The sequence below is a fragment of the Bos taurus genome, chromosome X, assembly GCF_002263795.3.
Source record: "Bos taurus isolate L1 Dominette 01449 registration number 42190680 breed Hereford chromosome X, ARS-UCD2.0, whole genome shotgun sequence".
In the NCBI taxonomy this organism is placed as follows: Eukaryota; Metazoa; Chordata; class Mammalia; order Artiodactyla; family Bovidae; genus Bos; species Bos taurus.
In genome coordinates, this window is record NC_037357.1 from 88,537,092 (window position 1) to 88,562,618 (window position 25,527).

The following is a 25,527-nucleotide window of genomic DNA, read 5'->3' on the forward strand; positions in this document are numbered from 1 at the left end:
TTCCACAAGAGGGCAGCATCGCCTAATAAATTATGTTACTGAATGCTTCTTCCAACAGGGGTTGAAAGGAGGCTGAAAGGATAGAAAATGTAGGCTTAGGGAGCCATAGGACCTGCCACACCATGAAAACCAAAGGGTCCCACCATTTCCAAGGCCATAATTATAGCTATTCCAAGTGACTAGCAGTGGCAGATGTCACCACAGCAGGGAGAATGAAGACATAAAACTCATCAATGGAGGATAAGTGATTGACACACCTGAAAACTCTCATTCTTATGACTGGATCAGAAGCCACTGCTGCAGATCATGTCTATACTCTTTCTAAGTGTTGATATCTCTGTATAACCAGTATTTCACAAGGGTCTCTATTTCCTGTCAGATCTTTTTATTCCTAATGGTTTCCCAGCAAATCTTGTCTCTGAAGGTTAGTTTGCAAAGCACAATACAGTTTGTTGCTCTCCTTATTTCATAATGGTGGTTGGTTACTCCAATTATGCTTCCTTTATATCCTAGGGAAAGGAGTGGGGCTGAAGTTCAGAGAACCCATTATGATAAAGGCATTTTACATAAATTGCTTCATTTAATCATCACAATAATGCTATTACATAGGAACTATTATTTCCCATGTGACAGAACAAGGAAACAGCATACATGTGTCTGTCTGACTCCAAAATGACACAGAGAGGGAAGCAGAGGATGGGACTAATTGAGATAGCAGCATTGAAAGATATACATTACCATAGTCAAATAGATAATCAGTGGGAATTTGCTGTATGATGCATGCAGCTCAAATCTGATGCTCTGTGACAAACTAAGAGGGCTGGGATGGGGTGGGAGGTGGGGGGGAGGTTCAAGAGGGAGGGAACATATGTATACTTATAGCTGATTCATGTTGTTGTATGGTGGAAACCAACACAATATTGTAAAGCAATTATCCTCTAATTAAAAATAAATTTAAAAAAAACTTTCAAATTCACCAAGCTGCTCCTTCAAGAAGCCTTATTTAAAACCTAAATCATGACCTATCCAAGACAGTGACAGTGTGTCTAGTGTATAAGACATTATTTTACACATTACTTTTTACCTAGGTACATGGACATGCATATATGCTAAGTTGCTTTAGCAACTTTTGTCTAGCTCTTTGCGACCTCATGGACTGTAGCCCATTAGGTTCCTCTGTCCATGAAATTCCAGGCAAGAACATTGGAGTGGGTTGCCATGCTCTCTTCCAAGGGATCTTCCCGACCCAGGGATCGAACCTGCATCTCTTATGTCTCCTGCACTGGCCAGCAGGTTTTTACCATTAGTGCCACCAGGTACATGGGCAGGCATGGCTTAATCTTAAGGACCAGCAGGCTTTAATAATATAATAAATCAGTGGGATCCTATATATTTTCATCTTTACTAACTGAGATCATTTGGACATAGAGCAGGAGAAAAATGGAGGAAATAAACAACGGCTTGGTTTACTAAGGGTCTGGTGGTCCCAGTCACTGAGATCAGGAGCTTGTGAGAAGAAGATGATGTATTAGGTTTTGAGCATGTTTTGTGTGAAATGCTTCTGAGAAATCTAAGTATAAATGTCCAGTAGGAAGTTGGCCACAGGGGTCTGGGGCATAAGAGATATAGTCATCAACATATAGATGATAGTTGAAACTCGGGGATCAGGTGAGATTTTTCCATGGTATATTAATGAAAATAGAAAGGATAGAACTAGGGGAAACACCAGCATTTAAAAGGGATGGGCAGAGGAAGAGCAGGTGGTAGAGGAACCTCATTTAGAAAATGAACAGAGAGGTAGAAATAGAAAGCAATAGAATATCTTGAAAGCAAGAAAGTAAAGTTTCACAAAGAAGGGCATAATCCAGAGCAACAACGTCACATTCCAAATGTAAGTCATATACGATGAAGACTGGAAATAACCCATTGACTTTGACAACTAGGAGGTTTCATATATACATACATACATTTATATATACACTGTGTGCATGTGTGTGTATATAAAGAGAGAGAGAGAAAGAGAGCAGTTTCAGTGGACTTCTGGGGGTCAAATTCAGACTGCAGCGGGTGGAAAGCTAAATGGTAAGTAAGAGGAAACAGTGAGTATAGACTCTCCTTCTGGATATGAATTAAAAGAAGATGGGGCAGAAGCCAGAAGGGGAAGTATGACTGCAGGAAGACACTTAAATTTTTTTCTAATAAAAATAATTAAGATGGAAAAGCTTGGGGACATGTATAAGATAAAGGAAACACACAGAAGGGGAGAAGTATGAACTCCAGTAGTACAAAACAAATATACAGCAGCAAAATGAAAGGGAGACCAATGGAAACCTCACCAATAGGCAGATGCTTTGACAACAATAGAATGACTGTCCTTATTTTCCTCCTCCTTATGCCACTGTGTGTGTGCTTAGTCACTCGGTCATGTCCGAATCTTTGCAACCCCATGGACTGTAGCCCACCAGGCTCCTCTGTCCATGGGGATTCTCCAGGCAAGAATACTGGAGTGGGTTGCCATACCCTTCTCCAGGGGATCTTCCTGACCTGGGAATCAAACTGGGGTCTCCTGCATTGCAGGCGGATTCTTTACCAGTTGAGCTACCAGGGAAGCCCCTGGTATGCCACTCTACTTACCTGGAAAGCTTTTCCCCTCCTGATGGTTTCTTATCAAATTCTACCCATCTTTTAGTTAAGATTTCACCTTCTCAATGAAATCTTACTCTAATCATCTCTTCTGAAGTGCCTTTTCTTTCTCTTGAACTCTAACAGCAATTTCAGTCAGCAATTCATTTGACAATCACCCTTATCTTCTGGAATCTCCTTTATGGTTTTCTTTAAAAATGTATTGCTAATTAATTTGTCATACGTGTGTCTTTTCTACCCTGTTAGACTGCATACTCCTCAAGGGCAGACTTCTCATCTTAGACTTTGCCACAGCCTCCAGAGGGCCTACCATGCTGGGAATAGGGTCTCTTTAAATATATGTGTTTCAGCAGTGGCAGCTTCATGTGAAGGAGTAGATGGAAAAACAGTAGTTCAGATAGGCCCTTGGTGTGTAATGAGTCATTTAGTTCTCTCAAAGGCAAATAAGGATTCTTAAGTCCTACAGAGGTAAAATAAATTTATCCAAGATAACATGGGTAGCATGTGACAGTACTAGGATTTGAACCAAAGGCCCTTTCTCTTATGCCATTCTGCTTCAGTTGTCTGCAAAATTCTGTTCATGTGAAACACCTCTTTCCTTGATATTGATAGACATACCTCTATTGAGGCTTTATTACCAACCAAGCGGTTTCAGTGACCCTTGTACTTTACAGCAAATCTCCCTGTACCTTACCTCCTGACAATCAGCTTGAGGGTCCGGAAGGAGCCTTTGATGAGGATGAGAGCCTCTTGGCGGGAGCCGTACAATGGAGTGCCATTGATATTCACCAGCTCATCACCAGTCCTCATCTTCTGGGACAAGGCTGCCTTGCCTCCATCTTCGATCTGTATTGTAGAGAACAAAATAGAAAGCAGGTGGTGAGGTGACTCCTTCCCCAAAATTCTACTTCCTGGCTCCTCCCAACCTCTGAGCCACAAGAAGTCCTGGGGGATGACACCAAGATGCTCGAAAGAACAGCTAAGAAGCTGGTCACAGTCCATTATTTACTGAAAGCAAAGCCTGGGCATGCCCTCAAGGGAGAAGGCACCACAGATACAATGCAATATCTGCCCTGGAGGAATCCACAGTCCATTTGGGGAGACATGTGATTCCAAATAACAAAATGATATTTTAAGAAACCTCAGTGTGTGAGCATAGAATAGCAATCCGTGAAAACAAATTAGGGCCAGAAGAACTAGGCTCAAAATGACTTTTGGCAAGTTTTTTTCTCTCAGTAGGCTCTGAAGTCTGACAAACTTGAGCATGAGTCTTGGCTCTAGTATTTCCTAGCTGTGTGACCCCAAGGAAGTTACCTAACATCTCCATGTATCAATGGCCCCAAATGAGAAATACAGAAAATAAGCGTCCCTACTTCACAGGGCCATTAGTATATGAAATGTCTGGGGACAGTAAGTTCTCAATGAATGTGAGCTCTGATTATTGCAGCAAGGGGGTTGACTCTGAAGACTTTGAAGGTGGCTTCCAGCTCAACCTTCTGTGAATGGAATTGTAAAATATACAAAGGTCATTTATCAATACCTCTTCAACAAGCGCCTAGCACAGTGCTTCCAGTGTCTGTCACACAGTGGGCACTGGGCAAAACGGGAATATAGGTATTAACTGTTCCACCACAGCCTACAGAATTTCCATTGGTCAAGGGCAATCTTGGCAGGAATGTAGTGAGGCTGGGAGGTGGGCATTGAAACCAAAGGAAGAACTAACAGCCACTGGAGTAGGTGAAAGCAAAGCAGAATGTCCCCTAAGGATCCTTATTTACATCTACCTTTGTATGTAACATTTTTTCTATCACAGAGGTGAGTTCTACCTATGGGAACATTAATTCCATCCTGGTGATAGGAGTCATCTCATCCATCCTTTAATCTATTCTAAAGTTTTTGGTTAATTTTTGGTAAAGTTTTTGTATGCAAGGGACAACACGCTAACTGCTAAAGATACAGAAATGAATGAGGCACACATAGCTCCCAGATTCAGGGGTGGATTACCATCTAAGTTCATACGTCCATGGAGATGGGCGGGTGAAAACAGGTCCAACCTATGAATGGAATCAAGAAGAGATGTTTGTTTGTTTGTTTGTTTGTTTCTCTTGGGGGCAAGAAAAAGTTGAAGATGATTAAACCATATAATTATTAGGGAAAGTCAGGTTCGAAACTGGACAACTAAGGACTGGTTTTTGCTGCAGGTATTTTTACATTTCTTGTTCCAATCTTTCTTTCAGTCTTTTATAGCATCGCTCCAATCTATCCCCATACTGTGTAAGTTAGAATATTGATGAGCTTTTGGTTGGCCGGCTCATGTGCAGTTTGGCAGATGAGACCTCCTGAGCTCAGAGAAAAATGTTAATTCAGGATTTAAAAAATCCCATCAAATAAACTGCAGTTCTGACTTAAATCACAGACTGTTATTAAATTTATTGCTGCTAATCCAACATTTTTTTAAATTAACCTTTGTCTGACAAATCATAGGTTAGCCAAGTGACATTGAATATATATATACCTTTGTCTAGTACCTGGGCCACCACTTAAGACAAAACAAGCCAATATTGGTAAATGGGGAACAACTCTCAGCAAATTAATTAGGATCTCTTATTTCCATTGTCATCATTATTATTACTTCACAGTCACTGCTGCCAAAAAAAGAAAAAGAAGCAAAATGCTATATTTGAATGTCAGAAGTTCTATGTGAATGACTCATTCCTTTGGCATCCATGGAAAGTTATTAGGCAGGATTTTCAACAGGCATTAGTTATCGGAAAGGGCTTCCTTAGGCTAACAAAGAACCATAAACAGGAGTCTAACTAATGAATACTAATAGATTTTTCCTGTTGATGTACATTAGTCTTAATTTACTCTACCTATTTTTAAATTCATATAACTCAATTATCCATATTACCATTAACCATAGCAAGTCTTTCCTTCAGTATGTATTGATATTAAGTACCACCTCGGGTTTATTAAGCACTTTGTTACATCAACAAGATTTGTTTATTCTAGATGAGAAAATGAAAGGGGGGTACCTCTTAAACCAAAATGCTTAATTATGGCTGCATCAAAAGCTCAGGCATTTTTCATTCCCTACTGCCACTCTGCCTGCCACCATCTGAATCCTTGCAGGGACTCTTTCTTGGAATGTAGCCTCAAGCCAATTGTTCATGCCACTTTTTCTATTTCATGCCCTTTCTCAGTCATCAGCAGCATCACCTTCAGAACATGAATAATAATAATTCCATTTTAGCCCAAGTGTGAGGATTTGCAGACAACAAACCAGAAAATTATGAGCATTCAGCACAACCCCAAAGTACAGACAGGGCCAGATCAGGAAATGAAACTCCATTTGGTTCAAGAGCCCTTGGACTATACTCCAAACTAGCTCCTTCCCAGACCCAGGGAATTCACTGAGCTATACAACAGATTCCTTCTTACTCCTCCTGACTTTTGGATTCTAGTAAAAAGTATTGCTCACTGGTCTTCCTTCTCCTTCCTCCACCTCTATATTCATGGGATCCAGCATGTTTTCCATTTATTGTTTGGCATCCTGACAACCAGTTCTCCAGGTCAATGGCTCAACCACATATTTGTTTATATAAAAGATAAAGCAGCTGTTCATTTTTTCTAGCAAGGAAAAGCAATGAAAAGGAAAGAGAAGGGAAAGAAGAAGAAAGGGAGAAAAAATAATATGTATATTCTTCTATAAAAGATATTGTTTTTCCCTTCCTACAGTGCAACTTATAACTGGTTGGGGTACAGGAGAGGTGTGAATCAACAAACATGTTTGGAATAACATGTTCTGCTTGAGGGGCTGTATAGCATCATTTGATGCTATCCATTCAATATGGCTAGTCAATTTTCCAGCTCTTCCTGAATCAGCCCTTCAGGGTTTCTTTCTTCTTTCATTTGAAGTGTGGTGAATTCTCAGATTGTACCCATACACACTGGAATGTCAGTAATAAACACACATCTTTACAAAGCCCAGTGTAAACAATGGTTAAATTATGTGTCACTTTGGAATATTTAAGTGATCATTGGGCTAGCAGTGAGTGGCTCAAATAATTGAAAACTGATTGCATAGTCAAATGGCCAAAAGCTGGCTGGTGTTTGGAAAGTTGGGAAGGGATGACAGACCTTGTGTGTGTGTGTGTGTGTGTGTGTGTGTGTGTGTGTTCACTCAGTTGTGGCTGACTCTTTGCGACCTTATGGACTGTAGCCTACTAGGCTCCTCTGTCCATAGGATCTCCCAGACAAGAATTCTGAAGTGGGGCTGCCATTTCCTCCTCCAGGCCATCTCCCTGACCCAGGGATTGAACCTGTGTCTCCTGCATCTTTTGCATCGACAGGTGGATTCTTTACCACTGAGCCACCGGGGAAGCCTGGTTGACGTTGGACAAGTCTCTTTCCCCTCCTTTGGCCTCTTCTACCCTTATTGGTTAAAAAGTGGAGGGTCTGACTAGATGACCTCTGAGGACCTGTGGATCTCTGACATTCAGTGACCTGTGTACAGTTAGCAAAGTCATGCATTATCATTCTGCTGACACAGATAATCCCACTGTGTTTTGCCTTCACTCATGTTTCACTCCTATGAAACTGACTAATCAACATCCATCTCTCATTTCCCTGTGGTCTTTATCCATTGTTTCAGAGTGGTCCATCAAGGTTGGAACATTTGTAAAAGCACAGCTGGGACACTGAGAGAAATAGACTCTTGAAGCCCTATTTTGTGCTAATGAGCTGGTGAACTGGAAATTTTTGATGAATCCATGAAGCATGAAGTGCTCTAATATCTGTCAACAAAGTGACAAATTGGCTTCTTGAGAGTAAAGACAAACAAAATGGACTTAACAGTATTTACTGGCTTTCTAGTAGCTTTTATACTAAACAAAAGATATTAGCAGATACTTGGGCTTCCCGGGGGGTGGTAAAGAATCTCCCTGCCAATGCAGGAGATGAGGGTTCCACTCCTAAATCAGGAAGATCCCCTGGAGTAAGAAATGGCAACCCACTCTAGTATTCTTGCCTGGAAACTCCATGGACAGAGGACTCTGGTGGGCTATAGTCCACGGGGTTGCAAAGTATTGGACATGACTGAATGACTAAGCACACACACGGCAGATACTTGGTTAAGTCTTTTGACTAAATGAGGAAATATGAGAAAGTGAAAGAAAGAAAAGTTAAACCAGATTTATCTTGTGGAAAAAATGTGTCAGCAGGAAAAACATCATCATTAACAATAACCAGCAGGTACTGAATCCTTATTACTATAGTGTAAGAGCAGTATTAAAAGTCAATGATGATTGGTTCAAGATGGTGGAATAGAAGGACATGTGCTCACCTCCTCCTGTGAGAACACTGAGATTGCAACTAGCCATTGAACAACCAGTGACAGAAGGATGCTGGAACCGACCAAAAAAGATACCCCATGTCCAAAGACAAAGGAGAAGACACAATGAGACAGTAGAAGGGGCACAATAACAATAAAATCAAATCCCATATCTGTAGGGTAGGCAACCCACAAACTGGAGAGTAATACCAAAGAAGTTCTACCACTATTATGAAGATTCTGAGCCCCATATCAGGGTTTCCAACCTGAGGATCTGGCAAAGGGAGTAGAAATTGCCAGGGGATCTGACTTTGAAGGCCAACAGGATTCAATTGCAGGACCTCCACAAGACTAGGGGAAACAGAGGCTCCACTCTTGGAGGGCATAAACAAAATCTTGTGTGTATCAGGACTGACGGGTAAGGAAGAGTGACTTCATAATAGACTGAACCAGATATACCTGCTGGTGTTGGAGTGTCTCCTGTGAGGCATGAGTCAGTGGCGGCTTGCCGCAGGGACAGGGGCACTGCCAACAGCAGTTCTGGGAGGTGCCCTTTGACATGAGCCCTCTTGGAGGTCACCATTAGCCCTAACATACAGCCTGTAGACCCTAGGACTGGGTCACCTCAGGCCAAACCACTGACAGGGAGGGCATGGAGTCCCACTCATCAGCAGACATTATGGTATTAGTGAGCACAGCCCTGCCCGCCAAAGCAAGACTCAGTTTTTCCTACCACCACTCTCCCCATCAGGAACCTTGCACAAGCCTCTAAAATAGCCTCATCCATAAGAGGGCAATCAGAAGAAGCAAGAAGAACTACAATCCTGTAGCCTCCAGAATGAAAACCACAATTACAGCAAGTTAATTAAAACGAAAAGGCAGAGGATTATATCTCAGATGAAGGAACAAGATAAAACCCCAGAAAAAACGATTAAGTGAAGTGGAAATAGGCAAACTTCTAGAAAAAGAATTCAGAATAATGATGGTGAAGATGATCTAGGAACTTGGAAAAAGAATGGAAAAGATGCAAAAAATGTTTACCAAAAACCTAGAATAACCAAAGAACAAGCAAACAGAAATGAACAATATAGTAGAAGGAATCAATAGCAGAATAACTGAGGCAGAAAAGCAGATAAGTGACCTGGAAGACAGAATGGTAGAAATTACTGCCACAAAACAGAATATAGAAAAAATAATGAAAAGAAATGAAGACAGCCTAAGAGAAGTCTGGGACAACATTAAACACACCAACATTCATATTACAGGGATCCCAGAAGGAGAAGAGAGAGAAAAGGGACTCGAGAAAATACTTGAAGAGCTAGTAGTTGAAAATTTCCATAACATGGGAAAGGAAATAATAGTCAGAGAGGTCCAGGTAGGATAAACCCAAGGAGGAATACACCAAGACATAGTAATCAAACTGACAAAAATTAAAGAGAAAGATAAAATATTAAAAGCAACCAGGAAGAAATGACAAATAACATACAAGGGAACTCCCATAAAGTTATCAGTTGATTTATCAACAGAAACTCTACAAGCCAGAAGGGAATGGCATGATATAGTTATAGTTCTGAAAAGGAAGTACCCACAACCATGAATACTCTACCCAACAAGAGTCTTGTTCAGGTTTCATGGAGAAATCAAAGGCTTTCCAGACAAGCAAAAGTTAAGAGAATATAGCACTACCAAACCTGCTTTACAACAAATGCTAAAGGAACTTCTCTAGGCAGGAAACACAAGAAAATGAAAAGAGCAACAGAGAAATAAATTCAAAACAATTAAGAAAATAGTAATATGATCATTGGCAGAGGAGCCTGGTGGGCTCAGTCCATGGGATTGCAAAAGAGTTGGACATGACTTAGAGACTAAACAATAACAACAGCAATATGATTATATGTATCAGTAATTGCCTTAAATCTAAGTGGATTAAATGCACCAACCAAACGACATAGACTGGCTGAGTGTATACAAAAACTAGACTTGAATATATGCTATCTACTATATACCCACCTCAGATCTGGGGACACTTACAGACTGAAAGTAAGGGGATGGCAGAAGGTATTCCATGCAAATGGAAATCAAAGAAAGCTGGAGTAGCAATACTCCTATCAGACAAAATGGACTTTAAAACAAAGACTGTTATAAGAGATAAAGAAGGACACTACATAATAATCAAGGATTTAATCCAAGATGAAGACAGAACAGTTACAAATATATATGCACCTACATGGAGTACCTCAATATGTAAGGTAAATACTAACAACCACAAATGGAGAAATTGAAAGTAATACAATAACAGTGAGGAACTTTAACACCCCACTTTCATCAATGGACAGATCATACAGATAGAAAATTAATAAGGACTTCAGCATGTGGTACAGCTTCAGATTTTCCTCCATCACCTCTACCTAGAGGCAGGGTATAGAATACCCAGGAAGGTCTCAGGGGATGCCTGGGAATCATGGCTACACAATTTTGCTCAAAGATTAATGGTGACTGATTTTAACTCCCCCAGAACTAGTGCTAATTTATGCATAATCTCCCATCTACGGGCACAGTAGTGGCATTCTTCACCTGGAAATTTCTGCAGGAGAGACATTTTAACCTTCTTGCAGTTTCTTACAGACAGGTAGGGTACCCCCACCAAAAAAAAAAAAGAAAATTAATAAGGAAACACAGGCCTTAACTGACACATTAAACCGGGTGGAGTTAATTGATATTTATAGAGCATTCCATCCAAAAGCAGCAGACTACACATTCTTCTCAAGTATACATGGAACATTCTCCAGGATTGGCCACATGCTGGGCCACAAGGTGAACCTTGGTAAATTTAAGAACATTGAAATCACATAAAGCATCTTTTCTGATCACAATGCAATGAGACTAGAAATAAACTACAAGAAATAAAACTATAAAAAAATACAAACATGTGGCAGTTAAACAATATGTTACTAAACAACCAATGGATCACTGAAGAAATCATAGAGGAAATAAAACAATACCTAGAGAAAAATGAAAATGAAAGCACAATAATTCAAAACCTATGGGATGCAGCAAAAGCAGTTCTAAGAGGGAAGTTTGTAGCAATACGATCTTACCTCAGGAAACAAGAAAAATCTCAAGTAAACAACCTAACCTTACACCTAAAAAACTAGAGGAAGATGAACAAACAAAACCTAAAGTTAGTAGAAAGAAATCATAAAAATCAGAGTAGAAATAAATGAAATAAAGACAAAGAAAACAATTGTAAATATCAAAGAAACTAAAAGCTTGTTCTTTGAAAAGATAAACAAAATTAACAAACCTTTAGCCACACTCATCAAGAAAAAATAAGGGAGAAGACTCAAATCAATAACATTAGAAATGAAAAAGGAGAAGTTACAACTGACCCCACAGAAATACAAAGGATCATAAGAAACTGCTATGAGAAAGTGTATGCAAATAAAATGGACAACCTGGAAGAAATGGACACATTCTTAGAAAGGTACTGTCTCCCAAGACTGAACCAGGAAGAATTAGAAAATATGAACAGAATAATCACGAGCATTGAAACTGAAACTCTGATTATAAACTCCCGACAAACGAAAAGTCCTGGACCTGATGACTTCACAAGTGAATTCTTTGAAACATTTAGAGAAGAGTTAATACCTATCCTTCTGAAAATGTTCCAAAAAATTGCAGAGGAAGGAAAACTTTCAAACTCATTCACCCTGATACCAAAACCAGACAAAGATACCACACACAAAAATAAAATTAAGGCAATATCACTGATGAACATAGACACAAAAATCCTCAACAAAATACTAGCAATCTGAATCCAACAATACATTAAATATATCAATCACCATAATCAGCTAGAATTTATCCACTGATACAAGGATTTTTCAATATCCACAAATCAATAATGTGATATACTACATCAATAAATTGAAAAATAAAAACTATATGATCATTTCAATACAAACAGTAAAGCTTCTGACAAAATTCAGCACCCATTTGTGATAAAAAAAAAAATACTCTCCACAATGTGGGCATAGAGGGAACATACTTCAACATAATAAAGGCCACATACAACAAACCTACAGCTAACATCACACTCAATGATGAAAAGTGGAAAGCATTACCTCTAGGATCAGAAACAAGAAAAAGATGTCCACTCTGCCCACTTTTATTCAACATAGTTTTGGTAGTCCTAGCTAAAGCAATCAGAGAAGAAAAAAAAAATAAAGGGAATCCAAATTGGAAAAGAAGTTAAACTGTCACTATTTGCAGATGACATGATACTATACATAGAAGATCCTAAACATGCTACCAGAAAACGACTATAACTCATCATGAATTTGGTAAAGTTGCAGGTTATACAATTAATATACAGAAATCTGTTGTTTTTCTATACAGTAACAACGAAAGATCAGAAAGAGAAATTTAAGAAAATTCCATTTACCATCACATCAAAAAGAATAAAATACCTAGGAATAAACCTACCTAAAGTGAAACTGTTAATCACTCAGTCATGTCCAACCTTTTGCAACCCCATGGACTATAAGCCACCAGGCTTGTCTGTCCATGGAGTTCTCCAGGCAAGAATACTGGAGTGGGTTGCCATGCCGTCTTCCAACCCATGGATTGGGTCTTTCCAACCCATGGCTTGAACCCAGGTCTCCTCCATTGTAGGCAGATTCTTTACCATCTGAGCCACCAGGCAAGCCCAAAAGTGAAAGCTTAGTCTTCCCATGTGGTGCAAGTGGTAAAGAACCTATCTGCCAATGCAGCAGATGTAAGAGACATGGATTTGATCCCTAAGTCAAGAAAATCCCCTGGAGGAGGGCATGGAAACCCATTCCAGTATTCTTGCATGGAGAATCCCAGGGACAGAGAAGCCTGGCGGGTTACAGTCTATGGAGTTGCAAAGAGCCAGACACAACTGAAGTAACATAGCATGCACAGACCCACCTAATAAGGTGACAAAATATGTGTACTCTGAAAACTATAAGATGTTGATGAAAGAAATTGAAGACGACACAAATAGATGGAAAGATATACCATGTTCATTTATTGAAAGAACCAATATTCTCAAAATGCTTATACTGCACAAGACAATCTACAGATTCAATGCAATCTCTATCAAATTACCAATGGCATTTTTCACAGAACTAGAACAAAATAGTCTTAAAATTTGTATGGAGACACAAAAGACCCCAAATAGTCAAAGCAATCTTGAGAAAGAAAGATGGAGCTGGAAGAATTAGGCTCCCTGACTTCAGACTATACTACAAAGCTACAGTCATCAAAATAGTATGGTACTGGCACAAAAAATAGATCAATAGAACAGGATAGAAAACCCAGAAATGAACCCATGCACCTATGGTCAATCTATGACAAAGGAGGGAAGACACACAATTTTGCAAAGACTGTCTCTTCAATGAATGGTGCTAGGAAAACTGGGCAGCTACTTGTAAAAAAAAAAATGAAATTAGATCATTATTTAACACTATACACAAAAATAAGTTAAATGGGTTAAAGATCTAAATGTGAGACTGGACACTATAAAACTCCTCGAGGAAAACATGGTAGAACATTGACATAATCACAGCAACGTCTTTTTCAATCTGTTTCCCAGAATAATGGAAATAAAAACAAAAATAAACAAATGGGATCCACTTAAACTCAAGAGCTTTTTCACAACAAAGAAAACAATAAACAAAGCAAAAAGACAGCCCAGGAGAAAATATTTGCAAATGATGTGACTGACAAGGATTAGTCTCCAAAATTTACAAACAGCTCATGATGCTTAACAGCATCAAAGCAAACAACCCAATCAAAAAATGGGCAGAAGACCTGAATAGGCATTTCTCCAAAGAGGACATAGAGATGGCCAAGAGGCACACGAAAAGATGTTTAACATAGCTAATTATTAGAGAAATGCAAATCAAAACTACAATGAGAAATCACCTCACACCACAAATAATAAATGCTGGAGAGGATGTGGAGAGAAGGGAACCCTCCTACATTGTTGGTGGGAATGTAAATTGGTACAGCCACTATGGAGAACAGTATGGAGGTTCCTTAAAAAGCTAAAAATAGAGCTACTATATGGCCTTGCAATTCCACTCCTGGGCATATATCTGGAGAAAAACATGATCCAAAAGGATTCTTGCACCCTAATATTCATTATAACACAGTTTACAATAGCCAAGACATGATAGACATGAACCTAAATGTCCATCAACAGAGGAATGAATAAAGAAGATGTGGTACATATATACAATGGAATACTATTCAGCCAGTAGAAAAAGGAAATAATTCAATTTTCAGCAACATGGATGGTTGCTTGAATGTGACACTCCACAGTGTCATACTGAGTGAAGTAAGTCAGACAGAGAAGGACAGATATTGTACAACATCTCTTATATGAGGAATCTAAAAAGAAATGATACAAATGAATTTACAAAATAGAAAGAGACACACAAACTTAGAGAGCAAACTTACAGTTGCAGTTGGGAATAAAAGGGGTAAGGGATAGTTAAGGAGCTTGGGATGGACATGTACACGCTTCTATATTTAAAATGGGTAACCAACTCCGTAGCACATGTAACTCTACTCAATGTTATATGCCAGCATGGATGGGAGGGGAGTTTGAAGTAGAATGGATACATGTATATGTATGGATGAGTCCCTTTACTGCTCACCTGAAACTATCACAACATTGTTAATTGGCTGTAGCCCAATTCAAAATACAAAGTTTTTTAAAAAGTCAATGGCATAATTGTGAATACCTCTGCTTGCTATGAAATATTTATTGGAAAAACTAGGCAATTAACTGAAACTTCACTGTCCAGTTCTAGGGCTTCTAGCCAGATTATACCACAGTCCTGAACTCACAGGTTCACCTGGTTGGTTGAATTCATGGATGCAAAATCATATATTAAAGGGAGGGTGAACTGTAAGATTCTTGAGCTTCCATAGATTTTGGTATCCACAGGGGTTAGGGACCACTGTACCTGGCCATTCTCCTACCTCCACCAGCTTGTCTACTGTCTAAGAAGGCAAACAACATAGCTAATTGTGTGAATTAACTTTTTTGAACTACATAAATGGAAAAGGTCCACTCAGAATACAGTAACTATGAAAGTGAAAGTGAAGTCACTCAGTTGTGTCAGTCTTTGCAAACCTATGGACTGTAGTCTACCAGGCTCCTCCATCCATGGGATTTTCCAGGCAAGAGTACTGAAATTGGTTGCCATTTCCTTCTCCAGGAGATCTTCCTGACCCAGGGATCAAACCCAGGTCTCCCATACTGCAGGCAGACGCTATCCCACCTGAGCCACCAGGGAAGCCCAATAGTAACTATATGGCTTTAAAAAATAAGTATATCCTCTGGGACTTCCCTGGTAGTCTAGTGGTTAAAAATCTGCCTTCCAGTGCAGGGGACATGGGGTTCGATTCCTGGTCAAGGAACTAAGATTCCACATGCTGCAGGACAACTAAGCCCACGAGCTGCAACTACTGAGCCACATGCCACAAGAAGAGCCAGCATTCCCTGCTGAAAGATGCCACAACTAAGACACAGTGCATCAAAAAGAAAGGTATATTCTCTGAATGTCTTTTTATAACTTTTGTAAAGATTTTCAAGTTTTGAGTAACACTGCTGCTGCTGCTGCTGCTAAGTCACTTCAGTCGTGTCCGACTCTGTGTGATCCCACAGACGGCAGCCCACCAGGCTCCGCCGTCCTTGGGATTCTCCAGGCAAGAACACTGGAGTGGGTTGCCATTTCCTTCTCCAATGCATGAAAGTGAAAAGTGAAAGTGAAGTCGCTCAGTTGTGTCCAACTCTTAGTGACCCCATGGACTGCAGCCTACCAGGCTCCTCCATCCATGGGATTTTCCAGGCAAGAGTACTGGAGTAGGGTGCCATTGCTGTTTCCATTTGAGTAACACTCCAGACACCAATTCAGCAATTTGGCCTTTTCTGTGTAATCAATAGAGAGAAAACGTAGAGATGGAGATAATCTGGCTTTGAGAAATTTAGCTATCAGGAATGGATCATCAAATTATAGATAAAGTCTGTGCTTATTCTGAAACTAAGTTTGACTTGAGCAGACCACAAGTTGGGGATGTTTCTGATCTTCCCTCTCTTACCCCATTGGTATCCCCTAGAATCTGCTCATGCTAGGAGGAATCAATCAGAGTGACCTGGAGAAGGGAGATGCAGGGTTTGAAATCTCCGCAGCCTATTTTCCATGGCTTTCAACAGTCTGGGCTGCAGACAAACTACCTGCCCTAACTTGTTTCTTTTTTTTTAATTTTTAATTGGAGGATACTTATTTTATAATATTATGTTAGTTTCTGCCATACATCAATGTGAATCAGCCATAGGCATACATACATCCCCTCCCTCTTGAACCTCCCTCTTACCTCCCATCCCTCTAGGTTGTCACTCTCTCCCTTCAAAATTCCTCCCAAACTCCAAAGTAGTCTAAATTTGAAAAACAAGGAACTGTCACTTCTAATTTAAACTTCCCTACCTTACCCCAGCTTCCCCAAAGGCAAAACAGAAAACAAAAGCCCCTCTCTTAAATAAATGAGAATTAAATAACATCAACCAACTAAAAAGATGTAAATAGGCATGGTTCTAAGTAGTAATTCCTATATGGAACCAGATTGAGGAGGTGGACACCAGAGAAGATATTCTTTCCCTTACCAACTAAGAATCCTACAAGGGGCTGCCCCAGAATGTAAAGTTCTGTGGATCAGAACCACTGGCTCTCCTGACCTTGGACCAAGGGAACTGTGCCCTAGATTATGACCAATCTTTATAGACAACTCGTTCCTCCCAAGCTGCTTAACTGCCATCTATTTTACTAATCCTCATAAGGAAAGCTCTCAATGCTCCAAATCATTAAATTTCCCCGAGGGATTATCCCAAGTCAAATTCTAAACATCTTTGCAAAAACTCAATCCAGAGCCAAGCTCAGCTCTAAGAACTTGATGATGAGGAAAGGGGTAGGGAGTTAAGTGCTCCGTATCCTACATCAGCAAACAAAAGCAAGTTGGTCTTTGTTCCTCCTACTAAGTCAATCAGTCCTGCTGTCTCCGTAAGTCAGGTAAGGAAGGAAAAAAAATCACTGTGCAAGAGCAAACTCAGAGTTTCTTACATTATCAGCAAATATGCTTATTGGGATCCTGTTCACACTTTGTCAACTCTAGCCATTTGTTGACACTGAAATCTTTTGCTGACATTTAATGTTATCAGTGTTTGTCAAAAATGTTATTTAGTTTTTGGTGGTTTAGGACAGTAGTCTGTAGGATGGATTTATATGTCCCAGGCTATACACAAATGATCTACTGGAAAGGGTGATAATGGAAGTTCTGATTACATTTATGCTTATCTAATTAAAAAATAAGCCTTATCAGTATTTAATATTGGTGGTGGTATATTGTATCATCCTAAATAAAATAATGTACATTGGAGACATGTGCTCAAAACATTTTCAGTGATGTAAATTTGTACTAAAAAAAATTTGGCCAGACTTCAATGAGAGGGCTAAAACTATAAAGCTTTTAAAGGAAAACACAGAATATCTTTATGACCCTGAGGAGGGCAAAATTTTTTAGGCAGGATACAAAAAAGCAATAATCATAAAAGATACAGTGTTATATTGGAGTTCATCAAAATAAAAATATGTTCCTTAAAATGTCACTAAAAATGTGGAGAGACAAGCCACAGACTGGAAACATATTCATAATGCATATATCTGACAAAGGATTTATATTCAGAAAATCAATAAGAAAAAGACAACCAATTGACAACTGGCAAAAGACTTGAACAGGAACTTCACTAAAAATATATGTACAGCAATATAAACTCCACATTGCTGGTTGGAGTATAAAATTGTACAACCACTTTGGAAATCTGTATATCTAATCTAGGACCAAGAAATTGTACATCCAAGTGTACCTAAGAGAAAGCAGTGTATGTGTCCACAAAAAGAGACTTGATTGTTCATAGTGGCTTTATTTACAATAGACAAAAAATAAGAATGACCCTGGGGCTTCCCAGGTGGTGCCAGTGCAGGAGACATAAGAGACTCAGATTTGATCCCTGGGTCAGGAAGTTCTCCTGGAGGAGGAAATGGCAACCCACTCCAGTATTCTTGCCTGGAGAATTCCATGAACAGAGGAGCCTGGCAGGCTACAGTCCATGGGGTTGCAAAGAGCTGGATATGACTGAGTGACTTAGCATGCATGCATGCAAGAATGACCCATCAAGACATACCTATACACAAATTAGCATACTGCCTAGCAACAAAAAAAAGAGCAAACTACTGATACACACAATGAAGTGGATGCCTATCAAAAATATTACATTGAGCAAAACAGACCAGATTAAAACAAACACTGTATGATTCTATTTTATTTAAAGAACAATAATAGACAAAACTAATCTATGGTGATAAAAAGATTTGTAGTTCCCTCTGAGAGGGTGTACTGACTGTGAAAGCACATGAGCATAACTTTCGGAGGTGCTGGAAATGTTTTACATGTTAATCTGGGAACTGATTACATGGGAAATATATATACATCTAAAATTCACTGAGATATGTGAATTTATATATATAGTGACATCTAAAATGAACATATGTTTTATTTTGAAGAACTCCAATATAATACTGTATTTTTATGATCATTGCTTTTTGTATCCTGCCCCCAAAATTTGCCAACCTCAAATAAGTTTCTCTCTCTCTCTCTCTCTATATATATATATAAAACACTTATTCTTTAATTTAAGAGATACTTTTAAGAACTCTACACTATACAGATTATACTTTTTGAGGTAGGACCCAAGGACTGGGCACTATATCCACATACTCATAGCTTTAATCAAGGCAAAAGTATTTCACTTAAAGAGTAAGCCTTTATGATAGGGCTAAAACTTATGAATTTGCCGATTGTTCCTCTGGGCTTTGAGATAGTATTCATCTGCTCCACCTGCCACCCACCCACCTCCTTCCAATAAAGTAGGTGATTCTAGTAGGAAATAACGCTGGAGACAAGCACTTTGTTTTCTTTACCTGTCAACTAGTAAAGATGAAAAGTTTAAATCACCAACCAATTTCTATGTTGATATATCATAAAACCAGAATCAATCCCTTATCTAATCTTAGAGCCATCCACCTTTGTTTTTCCTGTCTATCTCAGGTATGTTTCTTTGTCATGGTCCCTAGGATTCCTGCTACCCACTCTAAGAAGCAGAACTTTAGGTCAGGCCATTGTCACACTGGCAAGGATCTCTTCTTCAGATAACATTACTGCCTCCTACTGTATTACCTATGCTTCTTAGCCGTCTAATAAGCTATGAATTTCAGTGGTACAAGTGAGAAAGAACCTTGCAAAGCTGACGTGGTAGACAGAGTTCAGGGAGGACTGAAGTGGAAAAAGATCAAAAGCTCAACAAATGGATATGGCAGCAGGTTAAAGACTTTGTTTCTGAGTTCTAGAAGCAGTTGCCAGCAAAAGAGTTCACTATATACAACCATGATATAAGTTCCCTTGTACAGGGTTTTAATAGTCTAAAACTTAAAGTCCTTGATGACTCCCCCTAGCATCAAGAGACCATGGAGTGTAAAACTAGTGGCTGAGCCTAGGGGACTGAAAAGACCAATAGTCTTTTATATACCACATAAGATAAAAAAAATACTGTAAATAGGACACATTAACTTATTGGCATTTATGAACTGTGCATAAATGCTTATAAGAACTGCCCAAATTAAAAATAAATATGAGTGTTACTTTAATTACCAGATTACTACACAGAAATGGAAATAATTCTACTTGGATTAATATAATCTTTCTCTAGTACCAAGCTACTTTTGATTTAAAAACTATTCTTCAACTCGGTCAATAGTGTCCTTTTAACTTTCTAGCTGAATGCAAATGGGTTAGATATAGCCTTCCAACCCAAGAGGAGGACATGATTAGCTATCTGGAGTCTGAACCATACCAAAGCCAGTTTCATTCAATAACTTATTTATGATTCCCTGAAGCCTTTTATTTATAACCCATTATGAAAAAAGCTAAAGACAGTTTCTAAAGAGTCCACATACCCAACATTAGTCATTTCTGACTGGAAAAAGACCAAAGGACTAACACCCTTCAGGGAAGGGACAAAAGGCTGCCTCTGAAAACCACTAGGCCTGCTCTACTGCCTGGAACCCACTTGTCCAGCTTCCTAGGAACCCACATGCCCTCTACCAGATGTGGACCAAGGGGTTGCGGGGCTTGCTTTCTATTGTCCACAGCTGGGCCTCTGCATTCCTCTCCCAGAACACTGCCTCTGCCCAGGTCCTGTCCTGCAGCAGTGATTTGAATCTTGGGTCTTCACTTAGCTCTCAGAACAGTATCAGATAAAGAGTGAGGGAAACAGGCATTTAATTTCCTCCCATCCTTGTACACAATTGCTAACAAAGCAAACAACTCCCATGGAAATAACCTACCCAGGTGGACATTGCAAAGGTTAACAACAATACTATTCTTTACTGACCCTAGGATAGATCCCATTTTAACTTAAACTGGCACACTTGCTGCTGCTTTCACATAGTGCTACAATGCTGGTAACAAGTAAGCCATTATACTGTTTAGTTCCAAGATACTGTCCTATTTGTGTGGTGACTGAGAAGTGACATACCATCACTCTCTGGCTCACCGAAATGCATCAAATAACAGAAAACAAAACTGAGTTTCCACAAATGAAAAAATCAAAAGGGAGAGGAAATGTACTCAATTGTTTGTGTGTTGGTGTTGGATGTGTATCGCTCAGCCATGTCTCACTCTTTGCGACTCCATGGACTGTAGCCTGCCAGGCTTCTCTGTCCATGGGATCCTCCAGGCAAGAGTACTGGAGTGGGTTGCCATTCCCTTCTCCAGGGGATCTTCCCAACCCAGACCCCAGATTGAACCGAGGTCTCCTGCATTGCAGGCAAATTCTTTACCAACTGAGCCACCAGGGAAGCCCCTAGTGTTGGGTAGGGACTCATATCAGAGCACATTTTCCTTTGCAATACCAGGATTTCTTGGGAAAGAAAATAAGGAGGAAATGATGGGCATTTGAGTTCAAGGTCTGAGGAATCAATAAGGGTAAAGCAGTGTGAAGCTTTTCTCCTAGTTAGAGCAGACTTGCTTTTCAGGTTAAGGCTCGATGAAAAGAAAAACAGACTTTTACTTCCTGTCCCTACTCACTCACTCACTTCTTTAATCTTACACACAAGGGCAGATCCCTACCCCTTCCCCTATAATGGTTGACTTCTTCAGACCACAGATTACACAAACCTAGGCACTGAGGATATTCCTCATAGTCAAGGTTACTCTGGAGCTTTTCTTCCTCCCTCCAAACTTTCTCCATCCCTCCTCAGTCATTCTCCCTGTGTACATACACTCTTCCATCCATACCTCTCTCTTTCCTGAGCATTTAGGCTTTGTTCTCTGTTTTAAACCCCCTACCCCTGTGCCTTTCCCTGGATTTCTTATGGGTAAATATCAAGTACCCCTATCATTAACATCTGGCACTTATGTTTACTAATTGAATCAGACAGAGAGACCAAGGAATGATTCTTATAGTGTAAATACAGTGTAAATTTAAAAATATATATTCTTTTATAGTGTAAAAAGCCCTACACAATCTGGCTATGACTGCCTTTTTGGCCTCATTTCCTACATATAGTGAGACCATACCAAACTTTCTGTTCTTCAGAGAGGTCAAGTCTATCCTCACCTCAGGACCATTTGAGAACATTCTTGTTTAGATCTTTATGTAGCATCCCATCATTCAGGTATCAGCTCAAATACCACAAGGCCTAAGAAGGCCTTCCCTGACCACAAATATCAAGTAGACTCCTCTGTTTCCTCCACCCCAACTGCCATCATTTTCCATCACACTGTATGTGTGCGTGCTAAATCACTTCAGTCATGTCTGACTCTTTGCGACCCGATGGACTGAGGCTTGCCAGGCTCCTCTGTCCATGGGATTCTCCAGGCAAGAATACTGGAGTGGGTTGCCATGCTCTCCTCTAGGGGATCTTCCCAACCCAGGGATCAAAACTGGGTCTCTTAAGTCTCCTGCATTAGCAGGCATGTTCTTTACCACTAGAGCCACCTGGGAAGCCCCCTCCATCATATTACTTGTTTTATTTTCTTCATAGAATTTATCATTTTGCATTATTTTATTTATTACTATATATGTTGACATTTGTTAGGATACTTGCATTATAATGGGAGATAGTCAGACAATGTCTTTTCACAGTCCTATTACTGGACCTAGGAAAATAAAAGTCTGTATTGATCATAGTGTTTGTTCAATAAATTTTTGTTGAAATTAAAATTAGAAAGGACCTCAGGATATGAAACTAAAAGACACTTGCTCTATGGAAGGAAAGCTGTGACAAACCTAAACAATGTATTAAAAGTAGAGATGTCATTTTGCCAACAAAGATCCATATAGTGAAAGCTATGGTTTTTCCAGTAGTCATGTGAGAACTGGTCCATAAAAAACTGGGAATAGAGCTGCCATATGACCCAGCACTCCTGCTCCTGGGCATACACCCCAAGGAAACAAGAACTGAAAGAGACACACGTACCCCAATGTTCACTGCAGCACTATTTACAATAGCTAGGACGTGGAAGAAACCTAGATAGCCATAGGCAGATGAATGGATAAGGAAGTTGTGGTACATATACACAATGGAATATTACTCAGCTATAAAAAGGAAAGCATTTGAGTCAGTTCTAATGAGATGGATGAACCTGGAGCCTATTATACAGAGTGAAGTAAGTCAGAAAGAGAAAGACAAACACTGTATATTAACGCATGCTGCTTCTACTTACTCACTTCAGTCATGTCCAACTCTGTGCAACCCTATGGACTGCAGCCTGCAAGTTTCCTCTGTCCATGGGATTCTCTAGTCATGAGTACTAAAGTGAGTTGCCATTTCCTTTTCCAGGGGATCTTCCTGACCCAGGGACTGAACCTGGGTCTCCTGCATTGAAGGCAGATTCTTTACTGCTGAGCCACCAGGGAAGCCCTGTATTTGGTGGCTCAGAGGTTAAAGCATCTGCCTGCAATGCAGGAGACCCAGGTTCGATCCCTGGGTTGGGAAGATCCCCTGGAGAAGGAAATGGCAACCCACTCCAGTACACTTGCCTGGAGAATCCAATGGAGGGAGGAACCTAGTAGGCTGCAGTCCATGCGGTCGCAAAGAGTCGGACACGACTGAGAGACTTCACTCACTCTCTCACTCATGGAATTTAGAAAGACAGTACTGACAATCCTACATGCAGGCCAGTAAAGAGACATAGATATGAAGAACAGACTTTTGGACTCGGGGGGAGAAGGCGAGGGTGGGATGATTTGAGAGAATAGCACTGAAACATATATACTACCATATGTAAAATAGATGACCAGTGCAAGTTTGATGCATGAAGCAGGGCACCCAAAGCCAGTGCTCTGGGACAACCCAGAACAGGGTGGGGAGAGAGGTGGGAGGAGGGTTCAGGATTTGGGGGACACATGTATAGCTGTGGCCAATTCATGCTGATGTATGGCAAAAACCATCACAGTATTGTGAAATAATTATCCTCCAATTAAAATAATTAATTGGAAAAAAAGAAGGCTAAGCATTGAAGAATTGATGCTTTTGAATCGTGGTGCTGGAGAAGATGCTTGAGAATCCCTTGGATTGCAAGGAGATCAAACCAGTCAATCTAAAGAAAATTAACCCTAAATATTCATTGGAAAGACTGATGCTGAAGATCCAATACTTTGGCTACCTGATGTGAAGAGCTGATTCATTGGAAAAATACCCTGATGCTGGGAAAGATTAAGGGCAGGAAAAGGAGGCAACAGAGGATGAGATGGTTGGATAGCATCATGACTCAATGAACACGAGTTTGAGCAAACTCTGGGGGATGGTAAAGGACAGGGAAGCCTGGCATGCTACAGTCCATGGGGTTGCAAAGAGTTAGATACAATTGAGTGACTGAACAACAGCAGCAGAATATCATTCCATTCATTTGCCTGATTCTAGACAAGTAACTGGAGAAGGCAATGGCAACCCACTCCAGTACTCTTGCCTGGAAAATCCCATGGACAGAGGAGCCTGGTAGGCTGCAGTCCATGGGGTCGCTAAGAGTCGGACATGACTGAGTGACTTTACTTTCACTTTTCACTTTCATGCACTGGAGAAGGTAATGGCAACCCACTCCAGTGTTCTTGCCTGGAGAATCCCAGGGACGGCGGAGCCTGGTGGGCTGCTGTCTCTGGGGTCGCACAGAGTCAGACACGACTGAAGCGACTTAGCAACAGCAGACAAGTAACATTATTTTAACTTTTCTTATCATATAACTGAGGTTCAGGGATGTTACACACCTTGCCCAAGATAGAAAATCTAGTAGTGTTAGTCACTCAGTCGTGCCCAACTCTTTGCGACCCCATGGACCCCTCCAGGCTTCTCTGTCCATGGGATTCTACAGGCAAGAATACTGGAGTGGGTTGCCATTTCCTTCTCCAGGGGATCTTCCCGACCCAGGGATTGAACCCAGGTCTCCTGCATTTCAGGCAGATTCTTTACCATCTGAGCCACCAGGAAAGCCCACGATTAGGCTTCAAATATTTTCTTCCTCAAGATTGTGACAAAGCCCATGTTTTCCATGGGTAGATTGCTATTCATGATCCTTAACTAGAAACTCAAAGAGTTCTGACTAAAGAGGTACTTTAGTTTTCCAAGCCTTTAAAAAACATCATTATTATTGGCTCAGAATATTCCAGAATAATTGTTCTTTGAGTTAAACATCTCCTCTTTGTGATGAGTGCTCAGAGGTGAATGCTAATTTGGTGGGAGGAATGAAGCTTTTAAGTAAACTTAGGTGCATGGCAACAATACCTTGTATCCATATACGATTCTCTTTAGTTTGCAATGCTCCCAGCCTTAGGAAGTTAATTTAAAACACACACAAGCCCTCACAAAGAGACCATGAACACTAAAGAGATTTAACTGCTCCCGACATCTGGGAATTCAAAGTAACATCTACTCCACCTTCCTGTGTTAAAGAAATTACAACAGGCTCTTTCAGTCTACCATCCCTGAGAATTTTAAGAGCAAATTCAGATGATAGGCATAAACCATATTCTAATTTGATTTAGTGCTTAATTAACCAATTCCTCAGATCCTTAAAAAGGTGTGTGTGGGAGACCCTCACCAATGTTTGAATGAGAACCCTGACCCAGTTTCACAGTGACTATAGTTCCTTCCTTAAAGGCCATTTGTTCAGTATTTAAGTGGAATTTAGGATTTATACCTTTGTGAGGTTTTCCATATAAACATATTCATAAATCTGAAAAAAAAATTTGTGAAGCTAGGTTTCCTGATTTGGATTTTAGAAAATGTGGCCACCATGATATGACTTTTAAAAAGTTTAAACATCCGTAGTATGCATTCATCACTAATGGATAATAACTGATAGGGAAGTTTTGTCGAGTCTGATTCAGATTACCTGTGGCTGCT

At 40.0% G+C, this 25,527-nt stretch overlaps 1 protein-coding gene across 2 annotated transcripts in view; it reads right to left on the reverse strand.

Moving 5' to 3' along the window:
* SHROOM4 (shroom family member 4) overlaps nt 1–25,527 on the reverse strand; it is a 262,413-nt gene that overhangs the window by 125,332 nt on the left and 111,554 nt on the right. For both annotated transcript variants that reach the window (XM_010821949.4, XM_015461686.3), the window contains one exon: nt 3,338–3,489. In XM_010821949.4, the coding sequence (XP_010820251.1) occupies nt 3,338–3,489 (152 nt within the window). The remainder of the gene's footprint in view (nt 1–3,337; nt 3,490–25,527) is intronic.